This window comes from Pseudophryne corroboree, chromosome 6 (genome assembly GCF_028390025.1).
Source record: "Pseudophryne corroboree isolate aPseCor3 chromosome 6, aPseCor3.hap2, whole genome shotgun sequence".
Taxonomy (NCBI): domain Eukaryota; kingdom Metazoa; phylum Chordata; class Amphibia; order Anura; family Myobatrachidae; genus Pseudophryne; species Pseudophryne corroboree.
Window position 1 is genome coordinate 361,664,302 of NC_086449.1, and position 20,615 is coordinate 361,684,916.

General features: G+C 46.6%; 1 protein-coding gene across 2 annotated transcripts in view; it reads left to right on the forward strand.

Moving 5' to 3' along the window:
- The window catches only part of LMF2 (lipase maturation factor 2), a 242,632-nt gene extending 223,356 nt beyond the window's left edge, over nt 1–19,276 (forward strand). For both annotated transcript variants that reach the window (XM_063926648.1, XM_063926647.1), the window contains exon 14: nt 17,042–19,276. In XM_063926648.1, the coding sequence (XP_063782718.1) occupies nt 17,042–17,350 (309 nt within the window). In that variant the 3' untranslated portion in view covers nt 17,351–19,276. The remainder of the gene's footprint in view (nt 1–17,041) is intronic.
- The last annotated feature ends 1,339 nt before the right edge of the window (nt 19,277–20,615 follow it).

The window sequence follows — 20,615 nt, forward strand, 5'->3', positions numbered from 1 at the left end:
TTGGGTGGGGTGTGTTCAATCTGCAATCTAATTTGCAGTGCAAAAATAAAGCAGCCAGTATTTACCCTGCACAGAAACAAAATAACCCACCCAAATCTAACTCTTTCTGCACATGTTATATCTGCCTCCCCTGCAGTGCACATGGTTTTGCCCAATTGCTAAAAAAAATCCTGCTGCGATCAACTTGGAATTACCCCCTCTGTTTGTCCTGTATGATCCCAAGAAACTTGGTTGTCATGCTTCTAAGCAGAATCTCTCTGGATCAGGTTAACTTTCCAGCATACGTATTCTACAGCATGATTGCCGTGTCCTACATCGGTTAAGGCCCATTCTACTCGTAAGGTGGGTTCTTCCTGGGCGGATGCCCGGGGTGTCTCGGCTTTACAGCTTTGCCGAGCTGCTACTTGGTCTGGGTCGAACACGTTTGTAAAGTTCTACAAGTTCGATACTTTTGGCCTCTGAGGACATCAAGTTTGGTCAATCAGTTCTGCAGGAGCCTCCGCGCTCTCCCTCCCGTTTTGGGAGCTTTGGTACTTCCCCATGGTACTAATATGGACCCCAGCATCCTCTAGGGCATAAAAGAAAATAGGATTTTAATTACCTACCGGTAAATCCTTTTCTCGTAGTCCGTAAAGGATGCTGGGCGCCCGCCCAGCGCTTCGTGTTTGTTACGTTGACTGTACTTGGTACTCCTGGAACTGGGCGGATGAGCCCCAAGTACAGGAACGTAATGCTGCAATATAAACGGAGCTCGGCAGCACCCCCAAGGATCCCTAACTCCGTTGTCTCACCCTCATTGTCAGCCTATGGCTGCGTGACTATGGTTTCTTGGGCCCATGGCAGCCGCGTTTGAAGGGCGGATTATGTCTGCCCAACTCCGATGCCACCCGGTCTTAGTTGGATACAAGGCGTAGACTGAGACGGGGCGATGACCAGGGGAACCTCTAACTAGAGAAGGAAGTACCCAGTTAGGGGTGCTACAGAGCTAAAATAAAGTATATGCGGCACAGCCGCCAAGACAAAAACGACAACAAAGGCAGTGCTGTCCACATACCGACACAACACCGCTGTGTTTTCCGGTGAGGACAGCACACGTAGAACCCTCTGCAGAAAATCCAAAGCAAAAGCAACAGGTAGCTAAGGCCTAGGCTGAGGGACGCGGCGAAGCCGCTACTCACGAAACCGGCACGAATACTGGCAAAAAGACAGGAACCCCCAAAGTAGCTGACACAGGCTCTCAGGATCGGAGGACAGGCAGAATTCCAAACAGACCAGTGGACACCAAGAAGCAGGATACTGGATCAGGCACAGGCAAAGCCACAGGACTCCTGGACAGGAATGCTTCAAGGCAGGAAGCAGCTAGACGGAAGCTATCACCGGCGTCTGTGTCAGGCAGTGAGGGAGAATATAACAAGGAATTCCTCCAATCACAGCAGGGATGCTAATTAATTATGTCGTGCAGCTGCCCTGCTGCCTGACTCCAAACTGACAGGTGCAGTAAACAGACAGGTGAGGCTAAACACATGGAAACAGGCTGCAATTACACAGACTCACCACCGGCGGCCAACAAGAGTCTTCTAAACCAGAGCAAAGGAAATCCTGGCCTGCTAGAGAACTATAACATAAAATACATGAACAGGAATGAACCACTGCTTTGTGGTTCATAACAGTGTTCCTGCAGTGGTTACTTAGTTCAGTACTGCTTGGTTCTTGGTTAAGTACTGTTTGTTACTTGGTTAAGTACTCTTGTTCAGCCATTACTGAATTTTCAAGCTAGTTAGCTTGGTTTGCCTTGTATGTGTGAGCTGGTATGAATCTCGCCACTATCTGTGTAAAATCCTTCTCTCAAAGTTGTCCGTCTCCTCGGGCACAGTTCCAATATGGTAGATGGGGCATAGAGGGAGGAGCCAGCCCACACTCTCAAACTCTTAAAGTGCCAGTGTCTCCTAGTGGACCCGTCTATACCCCATGGTACTAATGTGGACCCCAGCATCCTCTAAGGACTACGAGAAAAGAATTTACCGGTAGGTAATTAGAATCCTATTTCTCTTACGTCCTAGAGGATGCTGGGGACTCCGTAAGGACCATGGGATAGACGGGCTCCACAGGAGACATGGGCACTTTAAGAAAGACTTTAGATCTGGTGTGCACTGGCTCCTCCCTCTATGCCCCTCCTCCAGACCTCAGTTTGATACTGTGCCCAGTGGAGACTGGGAGCTTTTCAGAGAGCTCTCCTGAGCTTTCTGACAGAAAGTATATTTGTTAGGTTTTTTATTTTCAGGGAGCCTGCTGGCAACAGACTCCCTGCATCGAGGGACTGAGGGGAGAGAAGCAGACCTACTTCTGTGAGTTTCAAGGCTCTGCTTCTTAGGCTACTGGACACCATTAGCTCCAGAGGGAGTCAGAACACAGGTCTCACCCTGGAGTTCGTCCCGGAGCCGCGCCGCCGTCCTCCTCACAGAGCCGGAAGATAGAAGCCGGGTGAGTATGAGAAGAAAAGAAGACTTCAGAGGCGGCAGAAGACTTCATGATCTTCACTGAGGTAACGCACAGCAGTGCAGCTGTGCGCTATTGCTCCCACACACCTCACACACGGCAGTCACTGTAAGGGTGCAGGGCACAAGGGGGGTGCCCTGGGCAGCAATATAAACCTAATTTCTGGCAAAAGAGATATATATACAGCTAGGCACTGTATATATAAAGAGCCCCCGCCAGTTTTTATTATATTTAAGCGGGACAGAAGCCTGCCGCCGAGGGGGCGGGGCTTCTCCCTCAGCACTCACCAGCGCCATTTTCTCCACAACACAGCTGAGAGGAAGCTCCCCGGACTCTCCCCTGCTTATCCACTGTGAAAGGGGGTTTCAGAGAAGAGGGGGGGGGGGGCACATAATTGGCAGCAAATAATAGTATTACAGCGCTACTGGGTAAACACATTGTGTGTTTTTCCTGGGGTATTAGCGCTGGGTGTGTGCTGGCATACTCTCTCTCTGTCTCTCCAAAGGGCCTTGTGGGGGAACTGTCTTCAGATAAGAGGATTCCCTGAGTGTGTGGTGTGTCTGTACGTGTGTGTCAACATGTCTGAGGTAAAAGGCTCTTCTAAGGAGGAGATGGAGCAAATGTGTGTGTGTGGTGTCTCCGTCGACAACGCCGACACCTGACTGGATATGTGGAATTAAGTGCTGAGGTAAATTTATTGCACAAAAGATTAGAGAACAGACAGGGAATCTACCCATGGCTGTTCCTATGTCGCAGGGACCTTCAGAGTCTCAAAACGCCCACTATCCAAAGTAATAGACACTGATACCGACACGGAGTCTGACTCCAGTGTCGACTACGATGATGCAAAGTTACAGCCAAATCTGGCAGAAAAGTATTCAATATATGGTTATTGTAATAAAAGATGTTTTGCATATCACTGATGACCCATCTGTCCCTGACACGAGGGTACACGTGTTTAAGGGGGAAGAAAGCTGAGATAACATTTCCCCCCTCTCATGAACCAAATGAATTGTGTGAAAAAGAGCGGGAATCTCCAGACAAGAAACTGCAGTTTCCCAAAAGAATTCTCATGGCGTATCCTTTCCCTGCTAGGGCCAGGATACGATGGGAATCCTCCCCTAGGGTGGACAGGGCGTTGACACATTTACCCAAAAGGTAGCGCTGACCTACCAAGATTCAGCTACCCTCAGGGATCCTGCAGATAGCATGCAGAAAAGTACTTTGAAGTCCATTTACACACATTCTGGTACACTACTCAGACCGGCGATTGTGTCGGCAGGGGTTTATAGCGCTGTAGCAGCGTGGACAGATACCTTATCAGCGGAGATTGAAACCCTAGATAAGGATACCATGTTATTGACCCTAGGATATATAAAAGATGCTGTCTTATATATAAGACATGCTCAAAGTGACATTAGTCTACTGGGTTCTAGAGTCAACGCTATGTCGATTTCTACTAGACGTGTCCTGTGGAACATGCAATGGACAGGTGATGCCGACTAAAAGAGGCATATGGAGGTTTTACCTTACAAGGGTGAGGAATTGTGTGGAGAAGGGCTCTCGGACCTGGTCTCCACAGCTATAGCTGGTAAATCTGATCTTTTGCCTTATATTCCCTCACAGCCTAAGAAAGCACGACATTATCAAATGCAGTCCTTTCGGTCGCAGATAAACAAGAAAGTACGAGGAGCGTCCTTTCTTACCAGAGGTAAGGGCGCAGGGCACAGATAGTTCCCAGGAACAGAAGTCCTCCCCGGCCTCTACTAAATCCACCGCATGACGCTGGGGCTCCGCTAAGGGAGTCCGCCCCAGTGGCAGCACGTCTTCGACTCTTCAGCCACATCTGAGCTCACTCACAGGTGGATCCCTGGGCAATAGAAATTGTTTCTCAGGGTTACAAGCTGGAATTCGAAGAGGTGCCTCCTCGACGGTTTTCCTTATCGGCCCTACCGGCTTCTCCCCCAGAAAGGGAGATAATATTAAATACAATTCACACATTGTATCTCCAACAGGTGGTGCTCAAGGTTCCCCTCCTTCAACAAGGAAGGGGATATTACTCAACCTTGGCTGTAGTCCCGAAACCGGACGGTTCGGTCAAACCTATTTTAAAATTTCTGAACCTATACTTGAAAAGGTTCAAATTCAAGGTGGAATCGCTCAGAGCGATCATCGCCAGCCTGGAAGGGGGGATTTTATGGTGTATCTAGACATAAAGGCTGCATACCTTCATGTTCCCATTTATCCACCCCATCAGGCGTACCTGAGAATTACGGTACAGTATTGTCATTACCAATTTCAGGGTAATTGGCGGAAATGATGGTGCTCCTACGCAAGCAAGGAGTCACAATTATCCCATACATGGACGATCTCCTAATAAGGGCGAAATCAAAAGAGCAGTTGTTGAACAGCGTGTCACTTTCGCTGAAGGTGTCACAGCAACTGGGCTGGATTCTCAATATCCCGAAGTCACAGTTGGTTCCTATGACTCGTCTGCCCTTCTTGGTTATGATTCTGAATACGGACCAGAGATGGGTTTATCTTCAGATAGAGAAGGCCCAGGAACTAATGACTCTGGTAAAAAAAACCTATTAAAGCCAAAACAGGTGTCAGTGCATCACTGCACTCGGGTCCTGGGAAAGATGGTGGCATCTTACGGGGCCATTCCCTTCGGCAGGTTCCATGCGAGGACTTTCCAATGGGATCTACGGATCAAGTGGTCCGGATCACATCTACAGATGCATCAGTTAATCACCCTGTCCCCTAGGGCCAGGGTGTGTCTCCTATGGTGGCTGTAGAGTGCTCACCTTCTGCAGGCTCGCAGGTTCGCCATCCAGGACTGGATTCTGGTAGCCACGGACGCGAGCCTCCGAGGTGGGGGAGCAGTCACACAGGGAAGAAACTTCCAAGGTCTTTGGGTCAAGTCAAAAAACTTGTATTCAAATCAACATCCTGGAGCTGAGGGCCATATACAACTCCCTTCGGCAAGCGGAAACATTGCTTCGCGACCTACCGGTCCTGATCCAGTCAGACAACATCACCGCAGTGGCTCATGTAAACCGCCAAGGCGGCACAAAGAGCAGAGTGGAAATGGCAGAAGCCACCAGGATTCTCCGCTGGGCGGAAAATCATGAAAGCGCATTTTCAGCAGTTCATTCCGGGAGTGGACAACTGAGAAGCAGACTTCCTCAGCAAACACGACCTGCATCCAAGAGAGGACTTTAGGAAGCCTTCACACAGATTGCAAGTCAGTGGGAACTGCCACAGATAGACATGATGGCGTCCCGCCTCAACAAGAAGCTACAGAGGTATTGCACCAGGTCAAGAGACCCTCAGGCAGTAGCTGTAGATGCCCTAGTGACACCGTGGGTGTTCCAGTCGGTCTATGTATTTCCCCCTCTTCCTCTCATACCCAAGGTGTTGAGAATGGTAGGAGGGAGAGGAATGAGAACAATCCTCATTGTTCCAGATTGGCCACGAAGGACCTGGTATCCGGATCTGCAGGAAATGCTCACAGAAGATCTGTGGCCTCTTCCTCTAAGACAGGACCGGTTGCAACAGGGGCCATGTCTATTCCAAGACTTACCGCGGCTGCGTTGGACGGCATGGCGGTTGAACGCAGGATCCTAGCGGATAAGGGTATTCCGGATGAGGTCATTACTACACTAATAAAGGCTAGGAAGGACATGCCATCTAAACAGTATCACCGTATATGGCGAAAGTATGTTTCTTGGTGTGAGGCCAGGAATGCTCCTACGGAAGAATTCCATCTGGGCCGTTTCCTTCACTTCCTGCAAACTGGAGTGAATTTCGGCCTAAAATTAGGATCTATTAAGGTTCAGATTTCAGCCATTATCCATTTTCTTTCAAAAGAAATTGGCCTCTCTCCCTGAAGTACAAACTTTTGTGAAGGGAGTACTGCATATTCAGCCTCCTTTTGTATCTCCGGTGACGCCTTGGGACCTTAACGTGGTGTTAAGTTTCATTAAGTCACACTGGTTTGAACCACTTAAAACGGTGGAGTTGAAAAATCTCACTTGGAAGGTGGTCATGTTATTAGCCTTGGCTTCGGCTAGGCGAGTGTCGGAATTAGCGGCTTTATCACATAAAAGCCCCTATCTGGTTTTCCATATGGATAGAGCGGAATTGCGGACCCGTCCTCAATTCCTGCCAAAAGTGGTTTCATCCTTTCATATGAACTATTGTGGTGCCTGTGGCTACGCGTGACTTGGAGGATCCCGAGTCCCTTGATGTGGTCAGGGCTTTGAAAATTTACGTGCCCAGATCGGCTACAGTCCGAAAAACAGAAGCACTGTTTATCATGTATGCAACCAACAAGATTGGTGCCCCTGGTTCAAAGTAGACTATTGCTCGCTGGATCTGTAACACGATTCAGCAGGCGCATTCTACGGCGGGATTGCCGTTACCTAAATCGGTCAAGGCCCATTCCACTAGGAAGGTGGGCTCTTCTTGGGCGGCTGCCAGAGGGGTCTCTGCGCTACAGCTGTGCCGAGCTACTACTTGGTCGGGTTCAAACTCCCTTGCAAAGTTCTATATGTTTGATACCCTGGCTGAGGAGGACCTCCTGTTTGCTCAATCGGTGCTGCAGAGTCATCCGCACTCTCCCGCCCGTTTGGGAGCTTTGGTATAATCCTCATTGTCCTTACGGAGTCCCCAGCATCCTCTAGGACGTTAGAGAAAATAAGATTTTAAACCTACCGGTAAATCTTTTTCTCGTAGTCCGTAGAGGATGCTGGGCGCCCGTCCCAAGTGCGGACTACTTCTGCAAGACTTGTATATAGTTATTGCTTAAATAAGGGTTATGTTATAGTCTCATCGGTCTTGGACTGATGCTATGTCGTTTTCATACTGTTTACTGGATAGTATATCACAAGTTATACGGTGTGAGTGGTGTGGCTGGTATGAATCTTGCCCTTGGATTAACAAAAATCCGTCTCCTCTGGGCACAGTTTCTCTTAACTGAGGTCTGGAGGAGGGGCATAGAGGGAGGAGCCAGTGCACACCAGATCTAAAGTCTTTCTTAAAGTGCCCATGTCTCCTGCGGTGCCCATCTATCCCATGGTCCTTACGGAGTCCCCAGCATCCTCTACGCACTACGAGAAAAAGATTTACCGTTAGGTTTAAAATCTTATTTTTTTTTTGTCTTGACCTAGAGGAGGGTCCAAAGGTGGCAGCTGGAGGAGAGGGGGGACGGGAGCTCAAACTTCCTACCCTAGCCTCCATCAGATCAGAAATATAATGCAATGTTCCTAAATTTTGCAAAACACATTGAGGATCATTGTGTCTGCTGCCTGGAAATAGATGTCTGCTGCCTGGAATTAGAACACATACTGACTAGTTTGTCTGGAATATGTTATGTTGTGTGGTTCCAGTTCTAGGCATCTAGATATTACCTGTAGGGTCCAGTAAGGTACTGTTCTGGCACCACTGCTTTCTTTTTTGTAAATCCACTTTTTTGTAAATCACAGTATTGTAAAATGAGGGTTGATATCTGGTCCTCTGGATTAGGATGCAGCGATTCTGCTAAATGAGCCACAGCAGGAGGCAATTGTCTGTAATCCTGATCTGAATACACTTAAACGTCATGTACTTGCCTGATCCTCCACCCACTTCCCAGTTACAGTCAATCCCCTGCCACCTGGTGGTATATAATGTTTGAACACATCACCAGTGCCTGATTACTGTGTTTGCCTTCTAGTCTAGCTGTTCATGGTTTCCTGGCTCTGCTGTTTGACCTTCTGGACTTTGTCCCTTGCCTTTGTCTCACTTCCACTATGATTTCCCTTGCTTTGTTCTTGGTGACTTTTGCTTTGGGTCATCTCTTGGCAACTTGCTGCAGGTTCCTGATTGCCTGTGTACCAAACTTTTGGCCATGACTCTGATTTCTGCTTTATTAACCCTTCTGCTACCAGCAATAGTGATCAAGCCCCATAATTTACACTGCTGCAGCCTCTAAGGTGAAGCTAACATTACATATGAACAGTATGTAGATCTGTATGCACATAGCTCAGACTTATCCAACCTTGAAGTTGTACTGCAGTTAAATTTCCCTCAGGTCCTGTCTAACTCCCTTGACTGGAAAACACAGTGCACAACAGAAATGTATGGGGATTATCAACTTTGCCAATGTAGTTTATGGCACAGTTTCTTAAAACCACATTGCCAAGCTTGTTACACTTTACTTTTATCTCAGTAGCCTTTGTTTTTTTGTTTTTTGTATAACTACAAAAAACCCCATTGTGACATGTTATCCAGATCTGGGATGGTATATTCATGAAGTGGTGGCTTTATCATCAAAATTTAGAGTATCGCTAATGTTACATGCAAAATACACAGAGCTTTACTCTTAATATTTAATATTGGCTATTGGACAGATTACCTCAGAGGATTTTTTTTAATTTTTTTTACCAAAAACAGTGTACAGCACATTTCTCTAACGTCCTTGAGGATGCTGGGACTCCGTAAGGACCATGGGGAATAGACGGGCTCCGCAGGAGATAGGGCACTTTAAGAAAGCTTTGGACTCTGGGTGTGCACTGGCTCCTCCCTCTATGCGCCTCCTCCAGACCTCAGTTTTACACTGTGCCCAGAGCAGGATGGGTGCACTGCAGAGAGCTCTCCTGAGTTCTCTGCCTAGAAGCATTTTTGTTTGGATTTTTTTCTACTTTTTTACAGGGAGCACTGCTGACAACAGGCTCCCTGCATCGAGGGACTGAGGAGAGAGGAGCAGACCTTCTTGTCAAAGATGGGCTCTGCTTCCTCGGCTACTGAACACCATTAGCTCCAGAGGGGGTGAACACAGGTTCTTACTGGGCGTCCACCCCCAGAGCCGCGCCGCCGTTCTCCTCACAGAGCCAGAAGAAACGAAGTCAGAAGACGTCAGGCGGCAGAAGCCTTCAGCTTCACTGAGGTAACGCACAGCACTGCAGCTGTGCGTCATTGCTCCCATACACCTCACATACTCCGGTCACTGTAAGGGTGCAGGGCGCAGGGGGGGGGGGGGGGGGGCGCCCTGGGCAGCAATATAACACATGATACACAAGAAAAAAAATGGGGTTGTACTGTTAGGTGCACAAAATGTAGATTAAAATTTAACTTTTATTATTCTGTTAAGAGACCCAAAATTGGACCATATGCGAAATATAGGGTTAAAATCAGATAGAAAGTCAAAAAGATGTGCACTAAGATAGAAATGTGAGAAAAAATTAATTAAAAATTGTCCGCTCCAATGATTGCACTGGCACTCTTGTAATCCTCAATTATTGTGCATATAATAACATTATATGTATAGTGTGCCACTGTTTGAAATTTGCCTACTGTATCTAGTGCTACTCGCACTTGGGATAATTACTGAAGTCTTCAATTATAAGAGAGTCATCTCTCCCTGCTGTCAGCTTAATGAAAAATCTATATGTTCTTGTGATGACTCCCTGTACCTCTGCTTAAATGTATTATACTGTTACACTGTATTTAGCTGAGTGAATATGTATGTTGGATTTCCGTGTATCCGGTTAAATACCGGTATTTATTACTTCACTCAGCGGATGACTCTCCTTTATCGTATGAGAGCCATCAGCCCCTGCTGCCAACCTGGCAGAAAGGGAGTATTTGTGGTGTACTGTATTTAGCTGGATGAATGTTTGATGTATGTGCACAATGTGTTTGTGCCTATCATCTCAAACTAAGTATGAAATAAGCTGGAAACACCTATCTGTTTATTGTGCAGATATTTGACCACTCTGATGTATAAATAGTGCTCTTTAGTTCACGTAACTGGAGCTACCATTTTTTTCTACACACTGACTAACGATCCCATGCCTGCATAATGCCCATGGGATGAAATTGATATTACTATTGGTCAATTAAATCCAAATTGCCTGGGATCGTAACGGCTTAAATGTTTATATATTTTACGGGGATTCCCCAAGTAGCCATACGAAACCTGGAATACCTGTGTTATGCACTATACAGTTTGGTGTAGTATTCAATTAAATGAGTGTTATTACACATATTTGTGCTGATTCTGCAAAAATTAAATTTATCTGTAGATCTCAGTACTTCAAATGTGTCATCCAAAATAAATATAAGACATACTAAGAATGCATAACTGTTTGCTGTACAGTTATCGAAGGCCACACTAATGTGCGGCTAGTCCTTGTTAATTCAAGGAGCAGATGTTCCCCTATTCTCTTCACATTAACTGACAATCCTATATAGGCATAATAGTGCCTTTAGATAGAATTAGTGACACTGCTAGTTAATTGTATCTAGAATGCCTGAGATCATCCTAGCTTGGATGTCAATTTGATTTAGCAGGTATTCATCAGATATTCATGTATTTCCAAGACCACACCGATTAAATGCTGTATAGTTATACAGGTGATCTACATTACTGTGAGTATGCGGCGTGTGTTCAATTCTTACATGCGTCTTTGTATTTCACATTTAGTGTTAAAATAACCCTGTAATGCACTCCAGATTAAATTATTTACTTTGAAAACAATGGAACCACATTGGTGTACGGTTAATACTTATTAATTAACGGGACAGGTGTTCACTCTGTGTTTTGCAAAGGATGGCAATCCTGTGTTAAACCAAAGGTGCCTGGAAATATGATGGCTTAAATATTAATTTGATTTTTAGGGTGTTCCCCAGATAGCCATATAATGCCAAGACACCCTAGCTATGTTCTAATACAGTTACACCTGTGACAGCGTTGCAACAGTGTCTTAACTAATCAGCAATTGTCCGATTAGCGGGTAGTCCCGTGCTCACTGTGCAACGCCTGTCAGCTATAAAACTGCCCTCAATCCACCGGACAGCTAACAGAGGTACTGATAATTATAAGACACTTCAGGATATCTCAACTGCAACGGCTTTTGATCGGCATTTGTCCGACCCACGGATGTGCCCGTGTTCACCGTGCAGTATTTTGATAACACCAAGGTACACACAAATACATATTAATGGTCAGTGCAAGAGCATCTGGAGCGGATCAAAATGCCGATGCGCGCATTTCGCAACAAGCTTTATCGAGGCCTCTGAGATTTGCAGTGCAGGACTGTCACTACCAATTTCAGACGTTGCCGTTTGGGCTTTCCACGGCCCCGAGAATTTTCACCAAGGTTTTGGCGGAAATGATGGTGCTCCTGCGCAGGCAGGGGGTCACAATCATCCCATACTTGGACGATCTCCTCATAAAGGCGAGATCTCGGGAGAAGTTGCTGGACAGCGTGTCTCTGTCCATGAAGACGTTACAGTTACACGGCTGGATTCTCTATATATTTCGAAGTCCCAGCTAGTCCCTACAACGCGTCTAACTTTTTTGGGCCTGATTCTAGACACAGACCAGAACAAGGTTTTTCTTCCGGTCAAAAAGGTTCAGGAGCTCATAGCCCTGGTCAGGAACCTATTAAAACCAAAACCGGTTTCAGTGCATCATTGCACGCGGGTCCTGGGGAAGATGGTGGCTTCATACGAGGCCATCCCTTTCGGCAGGTTCCATGTGAGGACTTTTCAATGGGACCTCTTGGACAAGTGGTCCAGGTCCCATTTACAAATGCATCGAAGGATCACCCTGTCTCCCAGGACCCGGGTATCTCTCCTGTGGTGGCTGTACAGTGCTCACCTAGTAGAGTAGGGGTGGGCAAAATACGGCCCGCGGGCCGGATGCGGCCCGCAAACCGATCCACTGCCTCCCACCAGCGAGCAATGACAAGCGGCCCGACCGGCTGAGCTGCTTGTCATTGCTCTGCACTGCAGTACCTCCAAGCTGCCGGCGGCGCCTCTCTCCCCTGCTGCTGCGTTGTAGCAGCCTCCTCCTCCCGCCTCCAGAGTCCCCAGTGACAACGGCTGTGTTCAGCCTAAAAGGGGATGGGGCTACATGCCGATTAGGGGGCGGGGCTACATGGACCTCAGGGGGCGGGGCTACACGGGACAAGAGCCAGAGTGCTACAGATCCATCCTTCCTGCCACTACCAGCCAGATCAGTAAGGTAATGGGAAAAGTGAGAGAAAGAAAGGGTGTGTGTGTGAGAAAGTGTGTGTGATAGTGTGCGTATATTTGTGTGTGCGGGCAGTGGCGTCAGACTGTTTTAGGTTTGGGGGAGAGATCCTCAGCTCTCACTGTGCCAACCCCCCCCCCCCCCGTGTTCTGTCACTGTGTCACCCCCCCCCCCCCCCCCCCGTGTTCTGTCACTGTGTCACCCCCCTGTGTTCTGTCACCCCCCCCCCGTGTTCTGTCACTGTGTCACCCCCCCGTGTTCTGTCACTGTGTCACCCCCCCTCCCCCGTGTTCTGTCACTGTTTCACCCCGCCCCTCCCACGTGTTCTGTCACGTGTCACCCCCACCGTGTTCTGTCACTGTCACACCCCCCGTGTTCTGTCACCGTGTCACACATCCGTGTTCTGTCACTGTCACCCCCCCTCCCCGTGTTCTGTCACCGTGTCACCCCCACCGTGTTCTGTCACTGTCACCCCCCCTCCCCGTGTTCTTTCACTGTGTCACACCCCCGTGTTCTGTCACCGTGTCACACATCCGTGTTCTGTCACTGTCACCCCCCCTCCCCGTGTTCTGTCACAGTGTTACACCCCCCGTGTTCTGTCACTGTGTCACCCCCACCACTCCCCCCGTGTTCTGTCACTGTCACCCCCACCGTGTTCTGTCACTGTGTCACCCCCCCCCGTGTTCTGTCACCGTGTCACCCCCCCCCCGTGTTCTGTCACCGTGTCACCCCCACCGTGTTCTGTCACCGTGTCACCCCCACCGTGTTCTGTCACCGTGTCACCCCCACCGTGTTCTGTCACCGTGTCCCCCCCCCCCCCCGTGTTCTGTCACCGTGTCCCCCCCTCCCCCGTGTTCTGTCACGTGTTACCCCCACCGTGTTCTGTCACCGTGTCACACCTTTCCCCAGGGGCCATAAGACACTGGATAATTTGCTTGCTGCACAATAATTATCCTAAATAAAATGTTAATGTGTAAAAAGGCTCTCTACCTGCCGTAATGTGTGTAAAAGGGGCTCTACCTGGTGTAATGTGTGTAAGTGGCGCAATTTGAATAATGGAGACTATTGTGCAGCCTAATATGAATCTATTATTTTTTGCCCACACCCCTTCCACATGAAGCCACGTCCCTATATTTTTGGCAAGTGGGGGGAGCTGCTATTTTGTATGTGGCCCTCGGATACTGACAGGAAATGTCAAGTGGTCCCTCAGCTGAAATAATTGCCCACCCCTGTACTTGAGGGTTACAGGTTCGGCATTCAGGACTGGGTCCTGGTGACCACGGACGCAAGCCTCCGAGGCTGGGGAGCAGTCACACTGGGAAGAAATTTCCAAGGTCTCTGGTCAAATCTAGAGACTTGTCTCCACATCAACGTCCTGGAGTTGAGGGCCATATACAACGCCCTGCGTCAAGCGGAGGAATTGCTTCGGGAAAAACCGGTTCTGATTCAGTCAGACAATGTCACGGCAGTGGCTCATATAAACCGCCAAGACGGAACAAGGAGCAGAGTGGCCATGGCAGAAGCGACCAGGATTCTACGCTGGGCGGAAGGCCATGTAAGCGCGCTATCAGCAGTGTTCATCCCGGGGGAGGACAACTGGGAGGCGGACTTCCTCAGCAGGCACGACCTGCATCCGGGAGAGTGGGGACTTCATCATGAAGTCTTCGCACAGATCACGGGTCGGTGGGGACTGCCTCAAATAGACATGATGGCATCCCGTCTCAACAAAAAGCTAAAGCGGTATTGCGCCAGGTCAAGGGATTCTCAGGCGGTAGCGGTAGACGCTCTGGTGACACCTTGGGTGTTCAGATCGGTCTATGTGTTTCCTCCTCTTCCTCTCATACCCAAAGTGTTGAGAATAATAAGAATAAGCAGGGTCAGAACAATCCTCATTGTTCCAGATTGGCCACGGAGGACTTGGTATCCGGAGCTGCAAGAGTTGCTCACAGAAGATCCGTGGCCTCTTCCTCTAAGGCAGGACCTGCTGCGGCAGGGGCCCTGTCTGTTCCAAGACTTACCGCGGCTCGTTTGACGGCATGGCGGTTGAACGCCGGATCCTAGCGGAAAAAGGGATTCCGGAGGAAGTCATTCCTACCCTGATCAAGGCTAGGAAAGACGTGACGTTAAAACATTATCACCGTATATGGCGAAAATATGTTTCTTGGTATGAGGCCAGAGCTGCTCCTACGGAGCAGTTCCATTTGGGCCGTCTACTTAACTTCCTTCAAACAGGAGTGACTTTGGGCCTAAAATTAGGGTCCATAAAGGTCCAAATTTCGGCTTTATCCATTTTCTTTCATAGAGAATTAGCCTCTCTTCCTGAAGTACAGACTTTTGTGAAGGGTGTGCTGCATATTCAGCCTCCCTTTGTGCCTCCGGTGGCGCCTTGGGATCTTAACGTGGTGTTACGTTTCCTCAAGTCACCTTGGTTTGAACCACTCAAAACTGTGGAGTTGAAATACCTCACGTGGAAAGTGGTCATGTTGTTGGCATTGGCTTCGGCAAGACGTGTTTCAGAATTGGCGGCTTTATCACATAAAAGCCCATACTTGGTTTTTCACGTGGATAGGGCAGAGTTGAGGACTCGTCCTCCCTTTCTGCCAAAAGTGGTCTCATCTTTTCATGTGAACCAACCTATTGTCGTGCCTGTGGCTACACGGGACTTGAAGCATTCCGAGTCCCTGGATGTGGTCAGGGCTTTGAAGATTTATGTGACCAGAACGGCTAGAATAAGGAAGGCTGAAGCTCTGTTTGTTCTGTATGCGGCCAACAAGGTTGGCGCTCCTGCTTCAAAGCTGACTATTGCTCGCTGGATCTGTAATACAATTCAGCAGGCGCATTCTACGGCAGGTTTGCCATTGCCTAAATCGGTTAAGGCCCATTCCACTAGGAAAGTGGGCTCTTCTTGGGCGGCTGCCCGAGGGGTCTCGGCATTGCAATTGTGCCGAGCTGCTACTTGGTCGGGTTCAAACACCTTTGCAAAGTTCTACAAGTTTGATACCCTGGCTGAGGAGGACCTCATGTTTGCTCAATCGGTGCTGCAGAGTCATCCGCACTCTCCCGCCCGTTTGGGAGCTTTGGTATAATCCCCATGGTCCTTACGGAGTCCCAGCATCCTAAAGGACGTTAGAGAAAATAAGATTTTACTTACCGGTAAATCTATTTCTCGTAGTCCGTAGAGGATGCTGGGCACCCGTCCCAAGTGCGGACTTCTTCTGCAAGACTTGTATATAGTTGTTGCTTACATAAGGGTTATGTTATAGTTTATCAGTTGAATTGAGGCTATGTTGTTGTTCATACTGTTGACTGGGTAGTGTATCACAAGTTATACGGTGTGATTGGTGTGGCTGGTATGGATCTCGCCCTTAGATTTACAAAAATCCTTCCTCGTACTGTCCATCTCCTCTGGGCACAGTTTCCTTAACTGAGGTCTGGAGGAGGGGCATAGAGGGAGGAGCCAGTGCACACCCAGAGTTCAAAGCTTTCTTAAAGTGCCCTATCTCCTGCGGAGCCCGTCTATTCCCCATGGTCCTTACGGAGTCCCAGCATCCTCTACGGACTACGAGAAATTGATTTACCGGTAAGTAAAATCTTATTTTCTGTTAATATCTACTTCCAAAAGCAGGCAAATGCCTCTCAGATGCAATAAGAAATTAGCTTTCTCTTACCGAGCTCTCTGTTTCCGGAACAACCTCCCTGAGTAGCTGAAAACTGCCACCTGTACAAAACTTTTGTCACTTCGAGGGACATTTACTAAGATGGGAGTTCTATTTAACATGTGATGTTGCTAATAGCAACCTATCAGATTCCAGGTATTATCTTGAAGAAGGTGCTAGATAAATGAGAAGAAGAATTTGGTTGCTATGGGCAACATCCCATCCCAACTAGAACTCCCATCTTAGTAAATTTACCCCTTGGTTCTAAAACTATGTTTATCATTGTACTATATATCTGTACCAGGCCACAGTTGTATTTTATGTATTGGGGATATACTTCAACAGAAGAGGTAAACTTTGATGTATGTTTGTTGGTAAAGCACTTTATTATCACAAAATGAAGCCAGAACCAGGCGGACCATTTCAACACAAAAATTTATGGGGTAAATGTAGTGTGCCAGTGGAGAAGTTGCCAGTGGCAACCAATCAGCATTGAAGTAACATTTATAATTTGCATACTATAAAATTATACAGAGCAGCTGATTGGTTGCCATGGGTAACTTCTCTACTCTTCCCACTGCTTCATACATTTACCCCTATATTTGTTATGATATCCATAGATGCAGGACATATAAAGTCCACATAAAAGGCATGGGTAAGTACAAGCGTGCTACTTCAATTTGTGGAGGACCCATATCTTAGTCTAAAGTTACCTCTGGTTACCCTGAATTATCCAGCAGTGTAATTGGAAAACAGAATTTGTTTTAGCATAGGAGGAATGTCCTTCACATTACTTTGTTGCTTTTATATTGCAGTGCATAATCTGGTTTTACATGCAGCCCTTTCTCTTTTTTCTTCCCTTAAGGACAAGCCACCTACTCGTAGGTCACCAGATGCTCCCTTCCCATCTGCATTAAGACTTATTCGAGATTTCCTGCAACTCTACCCTGCACCCTTGCTTCTGCACTCACTCATCATTACTGTAGTTGTCCTGTATTCCCTGCAAGCTTTATTTGGGAGAGGAAGCAAGTCAGGTGTTTCCAAGCAGCGTGGCCACAGTAAGCCACAAGGTGATAAGAAAAAGCAGAAAGTGAACAGTGGACAGGGGTCTTCTGCGGCTTCTGGGTCTGGAGGGGATGCTGCGCACATCAGCAAGAGGCGCGAGAAGAGTTAATGATGGACCAAGGACTCATGAACAACATTTCACCTAGCACTACCCGTCCATAAATCTAGGGTTCGGTCTTTCAGCAACTCAATATAACATTTATATACTGGTGGGGCTTCACTATTTTCAGTATACTCTCTGCTGTTAGCATTTAATCCCTATCAGATCTCTTGCAACAGATAGATCCATAACCACTGCAGTTGTATTTTTTTTTAAATATAGTTAAAAACAACATAAAAAGTGAGAGATAAATACACACACACACACACACCTCAAGCATGAATAAGTAAATACCTTGGGTTACTTCAACATAATTCATACAATACTCTGAACTGGGAGATATACATACATATATACCACTGATTTGTAGATTCCAAACCATTTCTGTTAGTTCATGTGCCATATTGAGTGTTTATGCTATTTAGCACACAGTAGGTTGGTCCTGTGGGGCTAATTTAGTATTCTCTGGTATGTAATTCAGCCTCCTACTTGTAATAACGTATTGCTGACTGTCCTCTGCATTCATTTGCCACAAATACATTATTGCAAATAGTGAGAGCTAGTTTTTTATTTTGTATAATTTTTAGAATGAGAAACCACCAAAACCCAAAAGTGCCTTGTTACTTTATACTTGTCAGTCTTCTCCAAAGCCATAAGTGCCTTTTATTCCTGTTGTGTGTAAGTTAGAGACCAGCTGCATGGCTAAGAAAAACATTCATAGTACGTGGCTAACTTTATTAGTGTCTGCAAACCTGCTGTTTAGGGTATGACCTATATACAGTATAAAATGTGCTTGGGTATCTATAGTGTTTTATTTTGTGTGTGTGTGTGGGGTTGTTAATTTGTTTGATATTTCTTTACTGAAATGTGTGTCCTTTTGCCACAAACGCAAGCACTGCCTGTACAAAATCAAACTAGATTACACATCATCCCAAGCAATTCATGCTAAAAATCAACATCTTTACACTTTATGCTTATTTTTAAGGTACACCTTAATCTCTTCTTGGACAGGACACATCTTAATGTAATAATGTTTGCCAATTTTGGTAAGTGTTGGGGCATTGCTAAGTAACAGATGATCAGTCAATATTAGCCAATCATTTCTTAAAATAAAGATTGGTTCTTCCTTGTAATGATAAAATAAACCAAACTGACTTTTAATCAGTCTATCAAGCGTAACTGGTGCTGCTGAGCGGGGAGCTATATTAGGTCTGAAATCATGTAAGATGTAGATCCATAGTGCTACCTAGACCGACTATAGGAGAGAGATCTGTTTATGTACTTGTGATTTATGGTAAATGCAGAACTGTGTTTTTGTTTCTGGCTTTGCACATCTGCACCACCTCAAAAGCAACAAGCTGAGCATCTTTTGCGATACAACTAGCAAACATTGGGGCAGATGTTGAGGACTTCCTGCGTTGCGAAGCATTACTGATGAGATGTATAAACTTGTCGTTTGCTTGAGCGGGGGAGTGGAACCCCCAGCACCAGCGATCCCTGTTGACTGCACAGCGCTGTGCCACCTTGCTCGGCTGGCTCCAGTGCGCATGCGTGAGATTTCACTACTATACCAAGATATCACATGCAGCCTGGTGCTGGCAGCAGCCAGGTGATATTGGCACGGTCACCTTGCACACACTGCCACAATAATACATGGAAGGATGGGTATCAGTGGACATAACGTGCACTAATACCACTCTATCTCCCATAGTGCCCCTTTAAACATCTACCCCATAGTATCAGATTTTTACAGTGGGGTTTCACCTGGTATGTTTTAAGTCTTCATGGAGCAAACGTGCCCTCATATAAATTTCAAACCTGTTGCTTCTGTATTTTATGTTCAGAATGTGTGTTAGGAAGAAACTCTTGTCCTATTGGATTTTATGCATATTGTGATAATGATTTTGTATTTTCTAATAAAGCTGCATTTGCATAGCTGTGTCATTGCTCTTGTAGATGTCAATCAGCACTGCCTCAGAATAACTGCACATGAAAATATTATATTTGGCTGATTGGGACTGCAGCATGAATAATGTATTTGCTGATATGAGCACTAATATTCACCATTTATCAAATAAAACATCAGTGTCAACTTGCAAGAGCCATAAGTGTACTTACAGTCACACATCTAGATTTTAGCAAAATGGTCAGCATTATTACTCAAAGCACTGTCACTTTTGTTTCTCTAATTATAAATGGCATGACTGGGTTCTGGGTGGGTGGTGTTTTTTCTTTTTCTCTTCTCCTTTTTTTTTTTTTTTTTTTTTATCACCAAAAGTAATGACAAACGGTGCAAAGCACCCACATAACGCATATCAACAAGGGTTCAACAAATGTAAATTAACATGTTTTATAAAACACGTCACCAATAGAAAAACAAAGCAAGATACAACATAAATACCAGTTTGCGAGGTAGGTAGTGATCTAAGCAGAAAATAATAAGGAAAAGTAGAACAGTAAGAGATTAAGAAGGAGGAGGGAGAGGGCGACCACCCGAGAAAATGGCAAGAGAACTGATTATCCAATGAAGCAAATTAACGAATCCCACTAATGTGAACGGAATAGGAGGTAGATTCTTTTTAAATAGGAGCCAAGGTCCCCAGATAATACTGAGCTCTCTAAATTTAGAAGCTCCAGACATCATAAGATCATCCATAGTCCTATAAAAATCCAGTTTAGAGAACCATTCTGCTATGGTTGGGTGAATCTAAGATCTCCAGTGGACTGCAATTACAGCCTTGGCTGCATTATTAAGATGTTTCAAAATCAACTTTCTCTGGCTGGGTCCACAGGATTATCCACAGGATAACATTGGGATATTGTCGAGCGACAGCGAAAATGGCACCAACACGGTCACGAGCTTTCTGGCCTCCCAGGATGCATTGGGGCCTTCACCATATAGTCCCGCCCACTGACTCAGTCAAATCAGTTTTTTGCTTGGTGCGGCAGGAAGCCGCATGGTCGCAGGGCTGCTGATATAGCAGCCTCAAGCTTTTTGTTATTTTATTTTCTCTGACGTCCTAAGTGGATGCTGGGACTCCGTAAGGACCATGGGGAATAGCGGCTCCGCAGGAGACTGGGGGAATAGCGGCTCCGCAGGAGACTGGGCACAACTAAAGAAAGCTTTAGGACTACCTGGTGTGCAGTGGCTCCTCCCACTATGACCCTCCTCCAGACCTCAGTTAGAATCTTGTGCCCGGCTGAGCTTGATGCACACTAGGGGCTCTCCTGAGCTCCTAGAAAGAAAGTATATTTTAGGTTTTTTATTTTACAG